Here is a 19,644-nt window from a genome sequence, read left to right on the forward strand (position 1 = left end):
TATTCCTTGTCACCATCCGATTATATATTACTAGTACCCCGGAATACGTTCAGCTGTAGTGTCGTACCAACAATTCAGATGTAATACAATTCCTTATTTAAGTACCTTGATGCGCATCCACCTCACTCGAGACTCTACCTCAACACATGAGTTGACAGGTGGCGTCTGTTCTGTGGTTTTCAGCAAAATTTATGTGGCAGGAATGTGAACTCTGCGAACATCAGTTCGAAAATGCTACTACAGTATGTTAGTACTAACTATCTGTGTAGACAGTTATACAAAGTTCGAAACAAGCGACAACGGAAGAACTTTTCGACGTTGCATCTTTGTCCCAGCATGCTTTGTGAACTGCGTCGACATGTGCAAAAAACTGGTTACGCTGGATGGGTGCCACCTGAAGGGTATAACAGTAAGCCCGGGGAATTCCTGGCTGCTAGTATGAGAGACGGGTCCAACGAGAACCTCCTCGTGGCACTAGCAATTGTGCCCATTGAGAGCGAAGTCGAATGGACATGGTTTCTCCAATAGCTTAAACAGTCGAAGTTGAGCATCCCTGCACGATTTTTGTTTGTATCCGATCGGTGGAAAGGTGCGAACCTATCCTACTGTGTCGCACATGATAGCTTTCGTGTAAGTGACACTATTTAGGGCTAACCAATGCCATTCGTATCGAGTTTCCTGAGAGCTGGAACCGGTTCTGCATGTATCATGTGTTCAACAATATCCGCACCAAGAAGATTGCAGTCAATGACTTGGACAAGACGACAATTTACGGCGTAGCAGACGCACGTTCCAAGGATGCGTTCGAATCGTCGATGCTCACGCTCAAGGCCAATCTTCCCCGGGCGTACCAGTACCTCGTCGACATTCAACCTGGAAGCGAAGGATGGGTTCAGTATTAATTGTAAGTAAGCAATTGGTCGTTACCTATCTTGTCAACCTTGTCAAGTGCACATCACAGCTGTAACGTTAACATTGTAAGTATGCTTCAATTTTTAATTCGAGTTCACGAAGTCATCCGGATGACAAATCCGGATACGAACGGCACATCACTCCCACCAACGATCCAAACGCAACAGAATGCCAAGCAATGTCGTGCCCCATAGGGAGCAACGTCAAAAGACCCGCGCTCAGTAGTCGTGGGCCCGCTTCGGCCTGCCGATTGATTTGCTGAGCCGGATACCGGCGTCCGTCTCTGTCTATGGGAGTGCCAGGCATTGTAAGGTATTATGTTGTCGTGATATTGCGCAAGCAAACCACCGGTCAAAAATGCTTATACATTCAAAATGAACCTGCCTAACTGACGATTCTGTAGATTGGTTTGAGCCATCAAGGTCAACTGACTCGTCAAGAATGTCGGAGGTATCGTCCAATTCTTGAATGAAATCATCACCATTTGGCATTTGACGTAGCTTCGACATCAAGATTGCCGCCGACTCCTCTTCCGCGGCTGACGTTGGACTTGCAGTTCCTTCGTGAACAGGTACTTCCGCACCATTGATGAGATTGCACTTGACAAAACCACGTACAATCGTAGACTTGGGCATTGCTTCCCACGCTTCGTTGACCCATTCAACGAGATTGTCGCGAGACGGTGGTCGCAACTTGAATGAAGGTTGCACTTGATCTGTCTTGGTTTTGTATTTCATGGCGCAGATATGTGACCCAACGAAGGCGCATGGACGCTTTCAACGGCTTCATCCAAGCAACGTCGGCCGGTTGGCAAACCCGCTTGAAGGTAGGTGGATTCTTCTCGAGCAATACGTCCAAGGATTCGGCGCAGGCGACCACGTCGTCACTGAAGTGGGTGCTGAAGTCGTCCCACAATAGTAGGATTTTCTTCATGTTTTTGTCCTTGCGGTATCCAAAGTAGTACTGAGAAATTCCTAGGAAATGTGACCATTCCACGATGCCGTACGGTTGCCGTACAAGCGCGATGCGTGGCGTTCATGGAGTTCTTCAACCTCGGGGCACACCACAGGGCCAAATCCGTTCCGCTTGGTGAGGTTCTCGACGACTGTTGCCTTCACCTTTGGTGCTCTTGACTTTAGGACCAAGAACATGGGGTACTTCGTTCCCTTGTTGTCGGCGAGCAGCATGGCCGTCATCCTGTCCTTTTCGTGGCCGGAGCAGCGAATCCACCCGGTATTGGCCCCGCAGCGATCAATGGCGTGTTTGGGGATGTACTCAAAGTTGATTCCGGTTTGATCGGCATTGTAGATGTCGTCGATGGCTTCCGTTTGCACCAACTGGCGGATTCGGTTGCTGAACGCTGCTAGAGCCGCCTCCCCTCGTTCTAGATTAGACTGCCTGGACCTTGAGACTTGGCCCGCATAGCTAGTTTCCAACGCTTGATAAAGCCCGAAATCCACGATGGGCTTTCCTTGAACCGATTGTCGGTCAAGCCGAGGTCTTTAGCCACCTCCAGTGCCTTGCATTGCAAGAGGAACTTGCTTACTGGGATACCCTCAGATCGCATATCGCACACCCATTGCGGAATTTGTTCCTCATATTCACTTGATAAGGTGGTTGCACATCCAGCGGGGCGACAGATGTTCTGGGTTGTAGTCGCTGGGATGTTTGCCATCTTGGTGATGTGGGGGCGGTTGTGTTCCCATCGCAGCACACGTTTGAAGGCTGACGACCGAGCAATCCCTTCGGCGCCCCAGAAAAAAGTGTCCAAAGCCGAGTCCATGGAATGCTGCTTCCGCCAATTGATGATGTGGAGCTGCTTGGCGTAACTAAAGTAGTGCCGTCGGTGCTGTGGAGGTCCATTCCGTCGGCAGTTCTTTACTACTGGTCGTCCTATTGCCTTCCTGTGGGGAGCTTTGGTACTCGGTGGTGCCATCCAAGTTTTGAATGTGACCGTAGTCATGTGAATGACACGCAAATTTCCCGCTCAGTAAATACTCTTAAATAGGATATGTAATAAGATTCTAAAGGTCACCAATATCGAGGGGTCACCTTGGTAATTTAAGTTTTCAAGTACTATATTTGGTTTTACCATTCACACATGACAACGGATCAGTATGTTATTAACAGTAAACATTCAATGCAATAAAATCCAAGGAAAACGAATCTGTATTTAAAAAGTTTACACTACAGTATTAATACCATGACCTGCATACACTGCTCATGCGTTCCTCTTGTTCCAGACGCGTATCCATTAATTCCACTGTAATCGCGTCATCCTCAACCACATTGCTCCGAGGGATCTTGTAGTTCCCGCCATTGACCCCAACAATCGCATGCATTACCCGTCGCCAGGTTCGAAACGTCTCCTCCAAAGTCAATGATGGCAGACTTGAACGATTCCTTGACAGGTCCTTCATGGACCGACATTCCATTTTCTGCTGCAGTGACTGAATAGAGTTGAAGAAGCCCAGGTCTAGAACTTTCAGGTCCTCAGTCGCCGGACCTGAACGTTCTAGACATGGGCTTCTTCAATTCTATTGTGCCAATTACGCTCAGTTGCCGCTTGAACAAACAAGGCATCGTCGACAGCAATGTGCCTCATTTGTGCTTACTTGCTGAAGCTCTTGTACAGCGCCATGCGCTTGTCGTTTGTCAAATTTGATTTGGAATTTATATTGCGAGCAGACATGGAGGCGTAGCAAGTGCGAATATGGTCATATAATTCAACAAAAAATATGATCAGAATCGCCTCAATAAGAAGATTTCGCAAGCGTCGGGTTATTTGTTCGCGTTCAGCTCACGCAACGACAACGGCAGCGGCAACGACAGATATTTTATGATTTCGCAACAGCAAATTTCCATCAAAATATACGAATAAATTATACGGATAAAGGATCAGCTTGGGCACACGCAGCCATTTTGCGGAAATATGCATAATTTCGTTTTTCTTTCAGATTATTTATAGCCAATCCAACTGACGGAGTTTATTCCACCAATCAGAATTGTTTTCACAATCATCGTTGCTGCCAAGGTGCTGCGTCATGTCTGCGGTGCCAGCGAACCCGGATGCGAAGCTGAACGATTTCTTCGCCAAGAAGAAGAAGAAGAAGTCGGCTGTCGCAGCTCCTGTCTCTGCCATCACTCATACATCCCCCGCTCTCGCTACCAACGCAACTGTTGCAGTGCCCCAGATCGTCAGTCCCTCAACCAATGGCGGCCCTGCGATCCAAACAAAGGGCAAGGCGATTGCCGAGCTCAAAACCGCCGCCACGGACAATGGGGACGACGATGACGATGAAAACGGCGAAACGGGAGGAGCCGCGTCCTTTCAGTGGTCTAAAAAGCCGAAGAAGAAGCCTGTGCAACCGGAAGCCGACAAGCGAATTGCCATTCACAGCGAACGAGCGTTCCCGACGTTGGGCAATGCGGCAGGGGGTGCCGCCGCGGTCGCCGCCGCCTCATCTGGCAAAGTCAAGCCTCCCGCGGACGTGCGGAGCCAGAATGTATGGTCCAATATCGACGACAGCGACGACGATGACAAGTAGTTTCCCTCCATACTAATATCAGCAACATCACATGGCTGCGTTCAGACGATTGTGTTATGTGCGATTCCTTACCGCCAGGTCGTACACCTAACAATTCACAGTAACTTTCCAAAAGACTCCTTTGATTCGTCAATATTCCTTAATTACTTCATTAATAGCCAATAAAAAGAGTTCGAGGCAAATTTACAGCGAATCACATGCGTTGAGGATAGGTGCAAGAAATGTCGTGCACCCAATCGCATTTAACGAGATCACATTCCCTCGCAGCGATCTTTACGAGGACTCTCAAAGCGAAATCCGAATTCCGTCTCGCCGCTTTGAGCGACATGTTCTTCAGCTTGACGGCGCTGACCGACCCGGCCTTGAAGCGGTTGTACAAGTTCGTCCTCAAGCGCGTCCTGGGTCGGTTCCTGCAGCATGACCTGGACATGAGTCAGCTCCAAGTGCATCTGCGGCAAGGCACGCTTCATCTCGTGGAACTGGAGCTGAATGCCGCTGCAATCAACGAATTCCTAGCCACGTCCGGCGTGCCATTCCAGATGAAGCGCGGGTTTGTCGGGTCGGTGAAAGTGACGGTGAGCTACTCGAATCTGCTCAACGAGAGCTGTCTCGTCGCGATCGACGACATTGACATTGTGCTCGAGCCAGTGTCGTCGACACCGCCGCCACCTGCGTCGACACCTCCAACCTCGACCCCGCCCACATCGAATCCACAACCCACCGCACATCATACTTCGTCCACAACAGGAAATTACGACTACGAGACCGACGCCGTGGCGCAGGAAGGGCTGGACTTCGTCGCAACATGGATCGAGCGCGTCACGTCCAAGATCAAGGTCACCGTGGCCAACCTGTGCATCACGTTCGAAGACAGCGCCACTTGTCCCGTGGCATTGACGCTCCACGTGCCATGGATGCAGCTCGTGGACGAGACGCCGCAGGAAGCGTATCCGTCCGCGTCGATCCTCAAGGGTCTGCAGTGGAAAGGTCTGCGCGTGGAGATTGTGCATCTACATCGGGACTCCATCGAAGAGACCGCCGCGCCTTTCTCGGTCGTTCCGATCCTGGTCTGCGACACCGTCCAGCCCAGCTACGTACAGGTCAAGCTGGACCCGGCGTCGCTGTTGGAAATCGACGTGTTCGTCCCACACATGCAGGTACTGGTCCAGCCCAAACAAATCAGTCACCTGACCCAGCTCGCGGCGCTCTTTACACCCACCACGTCCTGTGACACGGCGGCGTCATCCCCACCATTTTCGTCCTCTGCGCCTTTGACCATGTACCAGTCCATCTGCGACCCCCCCGAGGCTGCGACGTGGTTATCCCCAGATGACCAAGATAGCCCCCCCCCCCTTCAGATGGACCCTACCCAGTCGTTTCCAACGCTGTCACTGGCCGAGTTTCAGCGCATCGAACGGCTACTGCAGCAATACCAGGACCAAAAAAACGCCATGAGTCGCCCTCTACCGGCGTTGCGGCGGCAGGGCTCGTCGGACAGTGTCACAGGTCTGTCGGAGCTCGAGGATGACGAAGAAGATGAGATGTTTCACGATGTCGCATCTACTTCCTTCTCAAGCACGATGATGCAAGGGGCTGGGTATGGACAGTCGTCCATGTACATGAGCGCGCGGCAGCCGGCAGACGAACCGTCCGACGCTGCGACACTGTTACGTCGCGTGAAAGTCACAGTGTTGTCGGTTGAATTGACCATGGTGTACGAAGATTTGGCCGAGATGAACAATAGGGAGGTGGGAATGCTGCCAACCGTGTCACACATGGAGCGGCTCGTGTGGCGCGTCCACGACGTGCTCGTGCAGGCGATCATGCATCCCCCCCCACACCCGACAAACGTCCATATGTCGCTGCACCGTGTCACATGCGAGGAGCGGCTGGTGCCGCGGCTGTCGGCGCGGCCGGACGACGAAGACGATGAGATGCTCGTGATCCCGTGGCTGCGCTTTCTCGGAGATGAAAAGGATGTGGTGGTGCATTGGCATGGCGACGAGTCCGCGGCCAGTGTCGTCGTGCACGCGCAGCCGGTGCAAATCGAGTGGGATATGTTTATGCTGAACCGGGTGCAGGCGTTCTTGAACGCTCCATCATCTCCTCCTGCACCTACTAGTACTACTGGTGCACCTCCTCCACGGCCAATTATGCACGTACATGTGCCATTTGTCCATATCCACTTGCGGTTCCCGTTGATCGCGTCCGACCCCATCCGGTTTGGCCCGAGCAGTCGCCGCGGTCTCGCCGAAGACACCCTCCAGCTCCACTTTGAACATGTCAAGCTCGGGTCCGACGTCATGACGTGGGACGCTCTGCACGTCGAGCTCGTGTACCCGCCCGCGTTCAACCCCCGATCCCGCGAGGCTCCCCTCGTAGCACCCATCTGCTCGTCAAATGTCCATGCGCAATGCAGCTGGAGTGTGCACACGCCGACTGCCGAGCAGCTGCAAGCGGCGGCGGGGGTCCGCGCCAATATGAAGGAAACATTTGGATCGGACGCCGAGCAGGGCGAAGTGAGCATCGGCGGCGGCGTCGATGCATGGCGGCAGACGGAATTGCTAGAGGCGGCATGCGTCGGCGCGAGTGCCGCGGTCGTTCGAGTCCACATCCCCGACGCCGCCGTCGTCGTGGACAAACCCGTGTACGATCGGCTCATGATCCTCACCGACGCACTTGTGACCATGAGCCCCGTGGACATTGTCCCCAGCGGCGGCCGCGCCAAGCCGTTATTGCCGTGCGCGATGAGCGTCGAGATCGTGTGCGATGGCTTCCATGTCGTGCTCAGACACGAGGCGCTGCCAGAGTACCGCGTGGAACTGGACCACGTGCGAATCTTTTCGGTTATGTCGTGGCTCGGGACACTCACGTCCAGACTGCACGTGGCTGCTCAGGAGCTGTCGTTGTACCAAGAAGATACCCCCGTGCTGTATAAGATCGCATGGGGTCGACCGCACGAAGGTATGTTGTTGTCGTCGTATGATAGCGTATTGCTTTGATCGCTGCTATATGTACATATATATATATATACATCCATGGGAACACATAGTGTCGATTTAGTTTGAATGTGGACTTTTAAATTATATATATATATATACCTCCATGGGAACACATAGTGTCGATTTAGTTTGAATGTGGACTTTTATATTTGGTTGACTTTTGTGCGGAATACTCGCCAAATCCATCGATCGATGACTGAATAGTATTATACAAGTCAAAACGTGTCGTTCTGTGGTGGTTGCGTTCACACTAATTTCAGTCACACACACTAATTCGATGTCGGCAATAGTATCCTGCAATCTGATTGGCTCGATTCTTGTGTCTCTGTATGTGGTTGTGTCGATTCCATGTCACTCGAGTTTATAGACGAAACTCAACCTTACTGTACAACTTGGCATTGTTTATTTGTAGGTCCGTTGCTGTTGTTTTTGCAGGAAACCACGGAATTGGCCGACGACATGCGCGACATTAGCCTGCACCTACATTTCTCGCACCTGACGTGGAGGTCGGATATAGTGTTGATAGAAACGGCCATAGGGGGGTCTACATGTAACGATATATTTGTAGGGTCGACATGGCGTCCAACTGGCTCGGCGACTGTTTGAACGTGCTGCTGACGACGTACCCGCCCGCGATTGTTCCGCTGGACACGCCCCACGGCGCCGACGATTCGTTCGACGTGTCGCAGCCGCCGATTCCGCTGGCGATGCCTTCCAAGACGGTCTTCACCAAGCTTGTGGTGCAGTGCTACGAGTGTGTGTTGGATTATGCGCCGCGGGGCATCTCGTCGCGGGCGCTGCTCGTTTTGGGCAAACTGTGTCTCAGCTCCAACTTGGTCACAGACGCAGCGGTGCAGGGGTGGGTATACATTGTGTATATATATATTATGAGACCACGTTATATGTATGTACTTGGTGTAGGTACAAAGTGAGTGTGGCCGAGGTGAGTTTGTTTGTACACCCGCGGCGGTCGTCGCCGTCCACGTACGAGCTGGAAGACCGGTGGCTCTCCAAGACGGCGGCGAGGAGTCCGCTTTCGATGCAGGAAACGATAGAGAACATCGGGTTTCTCGAGGTGGCGACGCTCGACTTTGCCGATGTGTTTGTGCGCGTGAATGAAGAGTCAGACATGGGCGGCCAACTGCACCTAGAGCTGTGTCTGGGCACGATCAAGCTCAAAGTGTGCTTTGATTCGTTTGAAACGGTGCGGTTGGTGGGCACGACGTGGTGGGACGAGTTTGCCAAACATGCCGCCGCGCCGCCGCCGCCGCATCCCGCGGGAGTGTCCCCCGACGACGAGGACGATGTGCCCGTGGTGCCCGTGGACGACCGCCAACCGTCGACGGCGTTGAACGTACTGGACCAGATTGACTTTGCCATGTTTGAGCCGACTACAGGCCCGACCGTCGCGACCATGCGGGACACGGAGGCGCGGCTGCTGCAGACCCAGGTCCTTGAAGCCAAGAAGCCCCCCGTCCATCGCCGCCGCCAGCCGTCGACGCCGCTGGTGATTGACGACTTTTTTCGTGTCGACAAGGCGACGGCCGACGCCAGTCCATGGTTCATCTCAAACACGACGACCCCGCCGCCGCCGCCGCCATCATCATCTACTCATAGTCAGACGGTGCCGCCGTTGTTCTCGCCCGCGTCGTCGGCCTCCCAACCCCACGCTGGATCTCCTGTACGTGGCTAATGTATATATATATTGCCTCGATATATATATTGTGCCTTTTAGTCAAAAATTTGCCTATTTTGATGAAATCGCCAACGAATCGAGCAAAGAAGTATGATTGGCTACAAAGAATGAAGGATGCAATATGATTGGCTAAAAAGATTAATTGTGGCATTGGAGTCCCAAAGATATGTACCTCTTCAACTTTGTTTTATATGAAATTTCAAAGGTCCGGCGATTGTTTGGCGGTTGATCCAACCAACCGCCAGAGGAGGAAATATATTTTGAGTAGAACAAATCACAATACGATATGATATACGATATGAATTAGCCACATGTTGGTTTATATTGTGATACGTGTATGTAAAATATATACTTCTATATTTCTATATTGGAGTGGTTGTGGAGGATGTATGTATATATATATATATATATATATATATATGTACAGTAGTAGTTAGTTATATTTGAAAACGGTAGGCGATGGTGGAAGCCAGTGCGCGGTGGATTCCCCCCGAGGCATCGACCGACGACGACGACGACGACAGTCGCCATCACCTGACGATGCACTTTGAATCGTCGTTCAAGGCCGTGGACGACGAGTACGACGACGACGACGTGACGGACGACATGACGATGAGCGTGAGCATCAACGACACGGAAGAGGTCGAGCTGGACCTCCATCTGGACGGCGACATGCGGCTCGAACTGAACCGGCTGCTCGAGGCGGACGACGACGACGACCCATCCGTCCTCACCGAGGACGAAGAGCTGAGTCCGCGCAGCCACAGCGTCGTCAGTCCCCCCGACTCGCCCACGTCCAACGAAAACTCGGGTACGAGGGTGATGACTATATGTGTTATAGTGGTAAGAGATGTATTGATTTGTAGCGAGGTGGTACAGCAGCGACGGCGGTGGCAACTTTAGCGCCCCCCCCGACCCCCCCGCCATCTACTTGCATCACGTGGAGATTCCCATTGCCGGCGCGGCGGCCGCCCTTTCGTTTGGGGAAAAGGAACTGGCGGCAGCGATTCAAACCATGACCAAGTATATATATAACCTTTGAATCCATATATATATAATCTTCGAATAGATAGATATATATAATTTTTGAATACATATATATATATAATCTTTGAATACGTATAAATATATAAAATCTTTGAATATATATAAATATATATATAATCTTTGAATACGTATAAATATACAAAAGCTTTGAATACATATAAATATATAAAACCTTTGAATACGTATATATATATAAAATCTTTGAATACATATATATATATATACTCAAAAGGTTTGGGATTGCTCATGTTGTGGGTAGTGAGTGTCCCCATATGAAGACCCCCGTGATGGTCAAGAGCATTTTGCTGCGGGATTTCAACGTGGAAATGCGCCTGTTTGGGGGCCATGACTGGCAGCCGTCGACGACGACGACCGCCGCCTCTGACGGCCCATCATCGGCAGCACCAACCGCCGACGACAAGACTGAAAAGGCGCAAAAGTTGCTGGATGCGTTGCTCGAGAATTACGTGGACGAGTCGGAGAAATTGATGCAAAACAAGCCCAAATCCCGACCCACCAAGCACCGCAAGACGGAAGAAATGCTCGAGTTGCGATTGTCCAACATCAAGGTACTATTTTTGCATCAGTTATACCCAATTATATATATATAATTGTTTTCACTGGATATATTTTGTGTGGGTGTAGCTGCGGTTGGATTTGTATGCGGAAGACTCGCCCCAGCCGCTGGCTCAAAACACAGTGCTTCACGTGGGCGACGTGGAAATACTGGACTACATCAGCACGTCGCAGATCCGAAAGTTGTTGTGCTACTGGAAAAGCGACACGTTCCACCCACGGGAGACGGGCACCCCGCTGTTTCACTTTCACCTGATGACGGTGCGGACGACCGAAGAGGAGCATCGCCTAAAGCTCAAGTTTCTTCCGCTGCGCATCAACCTTGACCAAGACGTGCTGGACTTTCTCAAGCACTTTAGTTCGAGTGCCGGTAGCCCCGATGACGACGACGAAAAGGGGGCTAGAAACGTCAAGCCGGACCTGCCAGCCCCGCTGCACGCCCCCACGGTCGTCAGCGACAAGCCAGAAACAGCCCCCGGGGTCGCGTCGTTCTTTTTTCAAAGCGTGGACATTCGATCATTCAAAATCAAGATTGATTATCGACCCCAGGTGCAAACGATATAGATGTATACCTTTCGTGAGATGTATATATATATATATATATAGGGGGTGTTGATGAGCTTATTTGGTCGTGGGTAGCGAGTGGACTTTCAAGCTTTGCAAGCTGGGGACTACTTGGAAGTGATCAATTTGTTCGTGTTGGAAGGCATGGAGCTGTCGCTGCGACACATCAAATTGAGTGGCGTGAGCAACTGGGACGCGCTGATCAACCAAACGCTGGTGCATTGGGTCCAAGACATTTCCCGGTACCTAGCTCAATATTTATATTTCGTATCTATCTATATATATATATATAATATATATATACCTGGTATGGTAGACACCAGATCCACAAGTGCTTGGCGAGCGTGGTGCCGATGCGGTCGCTGTCCAACATTGGCGCAGGGGCGGCGGATTTGATTTTGCTGCCCATGGCGCAATACGGAAAAGACCGCCGCGTCGTGCGCGGGCTTCGAAAAGGTCCATCTCGCGATCATTTGTTTGTGATATATTGGAAGGCGACTACTTTCTTATTGTATTGTAGTAGTAGTAGAAGTAGTTATAGTAGTAGTAGTACTTACTGATATGTGGTGGTGTAGGCGCCACGAGCTTTTTGAAAAGTGTGACGATTGAAACGCTCAACACGGCATCCAAATTGGCGCGGGGCACCAAATCGCTGCTCGAGAGTGCCGACCACGTGATGCAGGACTCGAAGAAGAAGAAGACGCTGTTCAACTCGCGCAAAGGAAACACCCACGCGCGGTACTTGATCAGCCAGCCCGCCAACGCCACGGAAGGATGGAACCAAGCGTATGCGTCCATGTCGAGGGTCCGTCGAGTGCACACGCCATGGCATCATGAGTATTGATCATCATCGCATGCATGTAGGAGCTGCATGTCGTGGCCAAGACGATTGTGGCCGTGCCGTTGCTGGAGTACCAAAGGACGGGATCCCACGGGTACGTTGTTGTCTGCAAGCCGACGGACGTTGAGTGTGTGATGGGTAGGTATGTGAAGAGTGTGATTCGGGCGGTGCCGGTGGCCGTTTTGCGGCCCATGATTGGAGCCACAGAAGCCATGTCGAGAGCGTTGATTGGCGTTCGAAATGCCGTGGACCCAGAGATGAAGGAGGACATGGAAAACAAGTTTAAAGACATGTCGTGACATAATCAACACGATATATGGGTACATGGATGGGTCAATATGTGTATATTGGACGAATCTGCAAAAGCCCGTGGAAGAACCATACTAAATCATACTATCTGGTCGTGGTCGACGTGTAAGCACGAGGATAACGTCATCGAACGTCATCGCAAGCTTTCGAAATACCTAGTCGCAGAAAAGGGAAATGCATCCCATATTGTCGATTTGATACAAATTTGGGGAGCAATCGCCGACCAAATTGATCCACAATCGATCTGATTGGTTGAATTTCATTGAGAAGGTTTTGATTGGCTAATAATTTTGAGCTCATCTGAAGTAGCCAATCAAATCGATTTAAATTCCAACGAGAAACCACAATTCCACTCGAAAGCACAATCCAAATCTACTTCAAATTTCACTCGAGCAAGCGGCAGGGGTATAGTAAGCAACTAAATTGCATACGCATTCATTTCAAAATCATATTGCATAAAATAACATATAAATAGAAAGTTCAACATAGTCACATAATACATGTGACATAGGTGCCTGTTAACAACTCACAAATCAACGCATGCCGAAGTCGAAAGCGGACAGTGCCATGGCCAAGGAAGCACTCGAAGCCGTCAAAGCCATGGTCCCAGACCCAAAGCTCGCGGAAAAGATTCTGAAACGGCGATTGTACAACCGCGAGCAGCAGCGACGTCATCGATCCAACAAGGCCGAGGAAATCGTGCGACTGCGTGGCGAAGTCGCTGAACTTGAAACAGAAAAGGCTGGATTGGCTGATAGTGGTGGCGACGACGAGATGGACACGATGCTTCCGTGGAAGGAAGTGTCGTGTGGCATCCTTGAATGCATCGAAGACACAAGTCAATCGAATCGCGACATGAAAGTCCTCAGGCGCCATAATCACGACCGCATACAACGTATCACCGAGTGGGTCTCAACTTGTCGCGTTCCCATGGTGGTAAGTCACTACCATTGGTGCCAAAAGCGAAGGACCCATGCATATACTAGGGACTTCTCAACAATCAACGAACCTGGCGGCATGTTACGCTCCTTAGTCATCCCCCCACGCAAAAGCTCGGTTTCGACTGGATCACGCAGCAATTGTACCATAACGCGGATGACATGTTCCAAGCCAACAACTTTCCATCTCTATCGTCTCGTAAGTACCTTGGGGACTTCCATTGTGACAGCACAGTCAACGAAACTTTGCAGTACACTTGGCGGGTTCAAAGGGATTTGAACATGCCATTTGACCAAGTTATCCGTATCATTCAAAGCAACGTCGTACACTACCTTGTTGGCGCAGCTTGGTCCAAGGAATGGTCTGCTGTCAACGTCTTGTCGTCGGTTCCCTTGGACACTCCTGTACGAACAATTCCACTCAAAACACTAATATGATGAGGGTAGTTGCTTCAAGAAGTTGGGGGAAAGATCGCGTACGGTCGAACACATCGCAGTGCTGATGAAGACGTCAACTTTTTGTGTCGCGAATTCACAGAAGACGGGAAACTTACGATCGTGGCGCAGCACATTCACGAAGACGAAAATCTACCCCAATGCAAGGTGCAGTGCAATCGCATGTTCTGGTATCTACACATACCTTTCCTCGTTCGACCAGTACCTTGTACCTTCCCTTTCGTCACAAGCTGCATGATTAAGGGCAACTGTGGACCGCATCTCAGACGACGTCTCGACGCTGCTGTTCTTGAGCTCGCACTACTTCAACCAGTACGGGAGCGTGCCGTTCAACGATGAATGCCATTACCACTGGGGCTTAGACCTGAGCCACATCGAGGACGAGGCCGCAAAGTTGGCGGCATTCCACCGGCACATCGCCCGCGCCGGCAACGAATTCGTCGGCGCGCTTGCGCCCCTCCTGCACTTTGTGTAAGTGACCTTCGCGCGTTTTTTCAGATTTGAAAATATCCTCTCATATTTAATAGATTAATTCCTCCAAAATTCAATACTGTGTTTCGAAAGTAGGGTTAACGAGGAGCGTGTGTTGTCACGAACGCTTGGATGGACGACGCATACAGCGCTGGGTTGGAGTTGAGGTGGGAGACGTGCTTGGACGCCTCAAAGTCCACGCACGTGATGGAAGATCCCATGGATTGAGCCGTCTGAATCGCTCCCTGAATGTCGGACGTACTCACAAGTTCGTCGGCACTGGAGTACAGGAACAGCTTGGGGGTGGCCGCGTCGCGAATAAGGTAACGAAGGTAATGCAATGTGAACGGATGCTTTCGGCCGGTCAACCATAACAACAAGTGGAGGAACACGAGGATCCACCTCCACACAAACCGCTGTGCCACCAAGTGCCGCAGGAATGGAGTCTGTCGCACTTGGGTTGTGATCGGATCGTCCGAGAGTGCGCCTGGGATCGACGGGCACGAGTCAAACACCATCGACACTACATGAAACGGGACACGCGCCTGGAGAAGTTGATTCTCAAAGCAATACCATGATCGGCACCCTCCATTGGACATAACATGTGGGATGAGGCCGAGTGAGGCAGCTTGGCCCGCTGCAAGCCGTCGGACCTGATCGACCGCGGCCCCGTGCACCCAACGTTCTGGGAGGAAGAAGTCGATACCATGGGATGGGAGCATCAACGCATGATACCCGAGTTTTTTGTACATCTCCAAGTATGCGTCCACTTGCGCTGCATCGGCATTTGTCCAGCCGCAGACCAATATCAGTGGCGGCATTGTTCACGTCCACGTTGACGTTGGCACAGCGATGGGAATCGTTTTCGTTCAATGATTGGCTTAAATATGTATTCATTTTTGCGAATCAAATCGCGTCATAGACGACATAGGGACTTATAAAACGCGCTTTATATAGTTAGGCAAAATACGTTGAAGTGGTCATCATTGTGGCGAAGCATTCCAGCCAGCCATTCAAGCGACTCGTGAGACCGTTATCGACTCAAACTAGCTTTTAATGCCAAGGATCTGGCCAAATCAGCCCTCCCCATCATGTGATGCTTGCATGAGCTGGCTGATGAGTTGGTTTAAAATCGTCCATTTGTACCGGTATACCGGTATAAAAGAAAATAACTTTGACTGGGAATACTATTAAGTATCCGGATTAAATTTTATTAACAGTAAAACAAATTAGAAACGTACGATCTATAATAGTAGTAATACCAGTAATTGTAACCAACTGTTAGGTACGAGTAGTAAGCGACAGACATATAATAGGATTGCGAACTCTCGTTGATATTGTCAATGAACGATACTTTGAGCTTAAACCATCAGCTATACCTCATACTACCGTAGATATTGTACAATATCTGATGACTTCTCGAATGCAATATGTGCCAGGTGTACAGTACTGTACCCCTATAGTATGTATGTACTGTACGACTGGTGTGGCACTAAAAAATTCAGTTTCGTCGGATGTTTTTTTCAATCGAAAGGTCGGTCGTTTACCCACAGCTGCGCATTTAACCCAAGATTTGAGTATACCACCAGGACGTTAAATAGAAAAACGTAGGTCGGAAGGTAGTGCAATAGAAAATCCTGACATGCTAAATTTGAGTTCGCCATGATGAGCAACGCCAGCACCGACAACGAGGAAGTGGATCTCCCGACGCTCGATGAGGACCGCGACCTTCGCAAGAAGATCCTGTCCAGGAGGAAGCAACAGCGTTACCGCAAGCGTATCGTCGCGGACAACGACGGTCTGCGCACCCATGCGCGGGACCTGGAGCGGGAACTCCATCGGCTCAAAGTCGCGACCAAGCAATGCGACCTCATCCCGCACGTGTTGTCGTGGCAGCAAGTGGCGAAGGCGTTGATGGAGGAACGCGACATTTCCTTGGAGTCGAACGCGTCTCTGAAGGCCAAGTGCCAGAACTACCGCAATGTCGTCGCGCAGCTCGCGGCCTGGGCACAGACGGTGATTGGGCTGCCGGTACGCGTCCGCTTTCGATATCGTAAGATGAACTCGCGTTGTTCTGTAGAGTCAACCTCGCACGGACATCAACACGTGGCGCACGGTACGACTCGGGACCGACCCCATACTCCGCGGGACTGGCATCGATTGGATCACACGACACCTGTACCACAACACGGACGCGATGCTGGAGCGGTACCAGTTCTCCGCGTTTCCTCCCCGCGGCGTCTACAGCGAAGACGACATCGACGTGACCGACTCGGACGGGTTCCGCTGTATCCATCGCTTCCAGGGCGACGTCGCGCAGACTGTGGACGGCATCGCGGCCGCCTTGCGCGGCAACATTTGGAAGTTTCTGCTCGTCGGGATGCTCAGCACCATGGACCCCGAGGTACTTACTTGTTATATTATGTGAAGACCCGTCTTCGTTGGCTAAAACAATGAATACCTAGTCCATTGGCGGGAGCAGCAGCGCACCTTCCGACATCTACCGCCACACGTTGAACAGCTCGGTCGAATCGGTAAACCTCGTGAGTCGCGAGTTCACGGTCGGCACCCGCACGACGTTTGTGGGCGAGCAAGTTGAGGACGACGAGGCATGGCCGACCGACGGCAAGCGGCAGCGGCGGCGCTTGATCTGGTAAGTGTTGCTCGAGGATATGATTTTCCGGTTCATAACGTTAGTCAATTTAACCGAACCGAATCCGATTGGTCAATGACTTGTCGCTGATTGGCTGCAATCCATTTTCGATTTTTTTCCGGAAAAAAGGCAAAGTGGATATTAGCCAATCAGATGTCTCGGCTCTATTTTGTGCTCGATGGAACGGGGAAATTTGGAAATTTGACGAATGTCGGCAAGAGTTGCTAAGCATTGCTTAGGATTGTGTTGGACCGAGTGACGGAGACACAGTCAAAGGTGCGAGTGCTGTACATGGTGTCGCACTCGTTCACCAAGCACGGGTACCTGCCGCTCGAGGAAGAAGCCAAGCTGTGGGGCTGCCACCTTCCACCGCCCTCGTCGTCTGGTTTCAAGTACTCGGACGACGCCACTGCCAACGCCGACGCGTTCAAACGGCATGTGGAGGACGTTACAAGCCGGTTCCGTCAGATGGGTCAGCAGCGGCTCGTTCATGCCTTGGCGCCGCATTCACATGGTACTTCCCCCATCCTCCTCTTCAAGTGATCCAAGATGAAGGGGCCTCCTGCGTGAGTGACATCGTTACTTGTGTGTGTATGGCGGGCCAGCCGTGAAGAATCCGTTTGGCTTCCAAGAGTTTGCGACCGCCAACTACTATTAGTGGCTGCATGCTTCAACCCTTTCGCAGGTCTTTCCTCGGAAGCTACGGTGGTGGACCTACATGTGTGCGTGTCGTCCGTCTGCCCTTGGCCACCCATTTGCGTCGTCTGCAAGCTTAAGATTAATGCATGAGACATCAATGATCATTACTGTTGGTTGAATTGTGTGTAGTATATATCCTGTGGGTCGAAGGCACATTTCGCCCTTGGACTTCGTCTTGATAGGAATATTCCAATGAAATAACCCAGTGAAATAGCCACTTGAAATTTTAGCCAAAACTTTTTCCTGTCGTCTGAAGTTCTCACCGACCTTTTCACGCGCTTCACGACCCCCAACTGCATGTACTGTACATCTCGTAAGCGACGTACTATTCGCTACCCCCCACTCGACGATAACAAGCACTTCACTCAAATAACACTGGTACTACGAGGGAATGTGAAATTTACTGATTGTCACTTGAATATTCCAATAGAATTTACTGGAAAAATGCGATGGACATTTCATGTGGATTCTTTAAAAATCACTATACGGAACATTTGACGAACACTGTCGCAGCAAGAATGCATGTGTAACTGCCACAGAACCAAAGCTTGTGCATTGTGAAAGATCATCCCAATGGCAAACAACAGTCGCAGCGGCAGCCGCCGCCCCCTCTACCCGGAATTGGTCAAGGCTTTCCTCAATGTCATCGATAGAGGCGATGTCGAGGAGGTGCGGGCCCAACTAGCAGCTCACCCCCGCCTGGCCATCGCTGAGGACGAGGAAACAGGCGTGACATCAATGATGAAGAGCTCCGTCGCGCCCAATGCGATCGCCATAATGACCCTGCTGTACCAGCACGATTCTCGAGATGGAACAGACCCCGCAGCTCTCTTGTACGCGTGTGCATGTGGCGCGAAACCAGCGGCGGTGGACTTGCTCTGGAGCTGGTCGCGCCAGTCGCGGGTGCCCGAATTTATGTTTTGGGCATATTGTGACACCTTCGGCGATGGCCCGATGGTGCTGGCCGCCCGAAGTCACAACGTCGTTCTCTTACGGCACTTGCGGTCCATCGTCCGTATCTCAGACCAACGTCATCCCAGCAACCACAGCCTGAAGCAACTTCGAGCAATCATTTCAACCAACGACGAAGAGTTTGCCGTCGAGGCCATGAGCACTCGGTTGATTCAACAAGCCATCAAGAACGAAGAGGAGAGTTACTGGAGAACATATGAGGATCATGGCATGATCAAATACGGATGGTTCATGGTTGCCAATTGTATCAAGGACGCCATCGTCGCAGACCTGCAGCGTGTGGTGGACAAGTTCGAGCGTATCCACCCAGCGTACACGCATGCGACGGTGTATTACTGTACCCACTCCCTGCAACCGCAAGAACGAACGGTTTGGACCGACCTCAGAGCGCAATTTGTGTGGGATTGTTCACATGACATTATTCGACCTGCTTTGTTGGTGCAACTGCGCTGGTTGCCTGGCTTGGTGCCGCTTGGCTACCACATTGCGTCGTACTTGATGCCAACCAAAACCGACCTTCACAAACGAGCTCAAAGCCGCATCAAAGGCTTTGAACTGTGCGAGAATGAACAAGATTGTGGTCCGCTTTGCTCATCATGCTACCGTCGCAAGTCCAGTCACGGCATGTACAGTTCGTGAGCTCTGGTAGGAACGCGTAGTCCATGACCAATAGCCTCGCGGTTATTCCTTACTACTAATCACCAGTTTTCGATTCAATCGTGTGATTGCATACCCGGTGGAGATTGTTTGGCGTTTGAACCCATATCATTATATCATTCACACGCAAGGTTGACAATACAGGTACGAACATTGTCGCAAGTTTGGCTACCACTTCAAAGTGGCGACACCCAAAGTTGAACAAGTCCGAGAGCAAGTGGAGGACGATGAGGCGAGAAACCGCCATGGCGTGATGGTGTGTTTATTGGCTAAGACATCCACGACGGGAGGTCTAAGGGCGGA

The 19,644-nt window shown here is 51.1% G+C and overlaps 8 protein-coding genes across 11 annotated transcripts; 6 read left to right on the forward strand and 2 right to left on the reverse strand.

The window, feature by feature from the left end:
- Positions 1 to 358: 358 nt before the first annotated feature.
- H257_04480 (hypothetical protein) lies at positions 359 to 902 on the forward strand (the record flags this gene model as incomplete). Its single annotated transcript, XM_009829012.1, has 2 exons — positions 359 to 401; positions 649 to 902. 2 exons carry the CDS (start codon positions 359 to 361, stop codon positions 900 to 902), a joined length of 297 nt encoding a protein of 98 aa, XP_009827314.1.
- A 670-nt stretch (positions 903 to 1,572) lies between these two features.
- H257_04481 (hypothetical protein) lies at positions 1,573 to 2,848 on the reverse strand (the record flags this gene model as incomplete). Its single annotated transcript, XM_009829013.1, has 3 exons — positions 1,573 to 1,886; positions 1,919 to 2,296; positions 2,350 to 2,848. The coding sequence occupies 3 exons, from the start codon at positions 2,846 to 2,848 to the stop codon at positions 1,573 to 1,575; spliced, it is 1,191 nt and encodes a 396-aa protein (XP_009827315.1).
- Positions 2,849 to 3,852: 1,004 nt separating this feature from the next.
- On the forward strand, positions 3,853 to 4,546 carry H257_04482 (hypothetical protein). The gene has a single exon (XM_009829014.1). It carries the CDS (start codon positions 3,957 to 3,959, stop codon positions 4,458 to 4,460), a length of 504 nt encoding a protein of 167 aa, XP_009827316.1. The 5' UTR covers positions 3,853 to 3,956; the 3' UTR covers positions 4,461 to 4,546.
- A 178-nt stretch (positions 4,547 to 4,724) lies between these two features.
- On the forward strand, positions 4,725 to 12,523 carry H257_04483. Of its 2 annotated transcripts, XM_009829015.1 has the most exons (13): positions 4,725 to 7,424; positions 7,875 to 7,968; positions 8,031 to 8,321; positions 8,384 to 9,143; positions 9,615 to 9,969; positions 10,025 to 10,181; positions 10,465 to 10,774; positions 10,851 to 11,330; positions 11,421 to 11,587; positions 11,662 to 11,801; positions 11,921 to 12,150; positions 12,210 to 12,280; positions 12,329 to 12,523. In XM_009829015.1, exons 1-13 carry the CDS (start codon positions 4,787 to 4,789, stop codon positions 12,483 to 12,485), a joined length of 5,850 nt encoding a protein of 1,949 aa, XP_009827317.1. In that variant the 5' UTR covers positions 4,725 to 4,786; the 3' UTR covers positions 12,486 to 12,523. The 2 variants fall into 2 exon arrangements, with proteins under 2 accessions (XP_009827317.1, XP_009827318.1); XM_009829016.1 differs by having other exon boundaries at positions 11,662 to 12,150.
- Positions 12,524 to 13,512: 989 nt separating this feature from the next.
- On the forward strand, positions 13,513 to 14,364 carry H257_04484 (hypothetical protein; the record flags this gene model as incomplete). Its single annotated transcript, XM_009829017.1, has 4 exons — positions 13,513 to 13,632; positions 13,686 to 13,838; positions 13,881 to 14,059; positions 14,133 to 14,364. 4 exons carry the CDS (start codon positions 13,513 to 13,515, stop codon positions 14,362 to 14,364), a joined length of 684 nt encoding a protein of 227 aa, XP_009827319.1.
- A 94-nt stretch (positions 14,365 to 14,458) lies between these two features.
- On the reverse strand, positions 14,459 to 15,181 carry H257_04485 (hypothetical protein; the record flags this gene model as incomplete). The annotated part of the gene is made up of 1 exon (XM_009829018.1): positions 14,459 to 15,181. One exon carries the CDS (start codon positions 15,179 to 15,181, stop codon positions 14,459 to 14,461), a length of 723 nt encoding a protein of 240 aa, XP_009827320.1.
- A 792-nt stretch (positions 15,182 to 15,973) lies between these two features.
- On the forward strand, positions 15,974 to 17,816 carry H257_04486 (hypothetical protein). Of its 3 annotated transcripts, XM_009829019.1 has the most exons (5): positions 15,974 to 16,391; positions 16,441 to 16,764; positions 16,826 to 17,013; positions 17,253 to 17,527; positions 17,619 to 17,816. In XM_009829019.1, the coding sequence occupies exons 1-5, from the start codon at positions 16,023 to 16,025 to the stop codon at positions 17,669 to 17,671; spliced, it is 1,209 nt and encodes a 402-aa protein (XP_009827321.1). In that variant the 5' UTR covers positions 15,974 to 16,022; the 3' UTR covers positions 17,672 to 17,816. The 3 variants fall into 3 exon arrangements, with proteins under 3 accessions (XP_009827321.1, XP_009827323.1, XP_009827322.1); XM_009829021.1 differs by having other exon boundaries at positions 17,253 to 17,816; XM_009829020.1 differs by lacking the exons at positions 17,253 to 17,527; positions 17,619 to 17,816 and having other exon boundaries at positions 16,826 to 17,181.
- A 443-nt stretch (positions 17,817 to 18,259) lies between these two features.
- On the forward strand, positions 18,260 to 19,397 carry H257_04487 (hypothetical protein). Its single transcript, XM_009829022.1, has one exon. The coding sequence runs from the start codon at positions 18,286 to 18,288 to the stop codon at positions 19,321 to 19,323; it is 1,038 nt and encodes a 345-aa protein (XP_009827324.1). The 5' UTR covers positions 18,260 to 18,285; the 3' UTR covers positions 19,324 to 19,397.
- The last annotated feature ends 247 nt before the right edge of the window (positions 19,398 to 19,644 follow it).

The sequence above is a fragment of the Aphanomyces astaci genome, assembly GCF_000520075.1.
Source record: "Aphanomyces astaci strain APO3 unplaced genomic scaffold supercont1.7, whole genome shotgun sequence".
NCBI lineage: Eukaryota > Oomycota > Saprolegniomycetes > Saprolegniales > Verrucalvaceae > Aphanomyces > Aphanomyces astaci.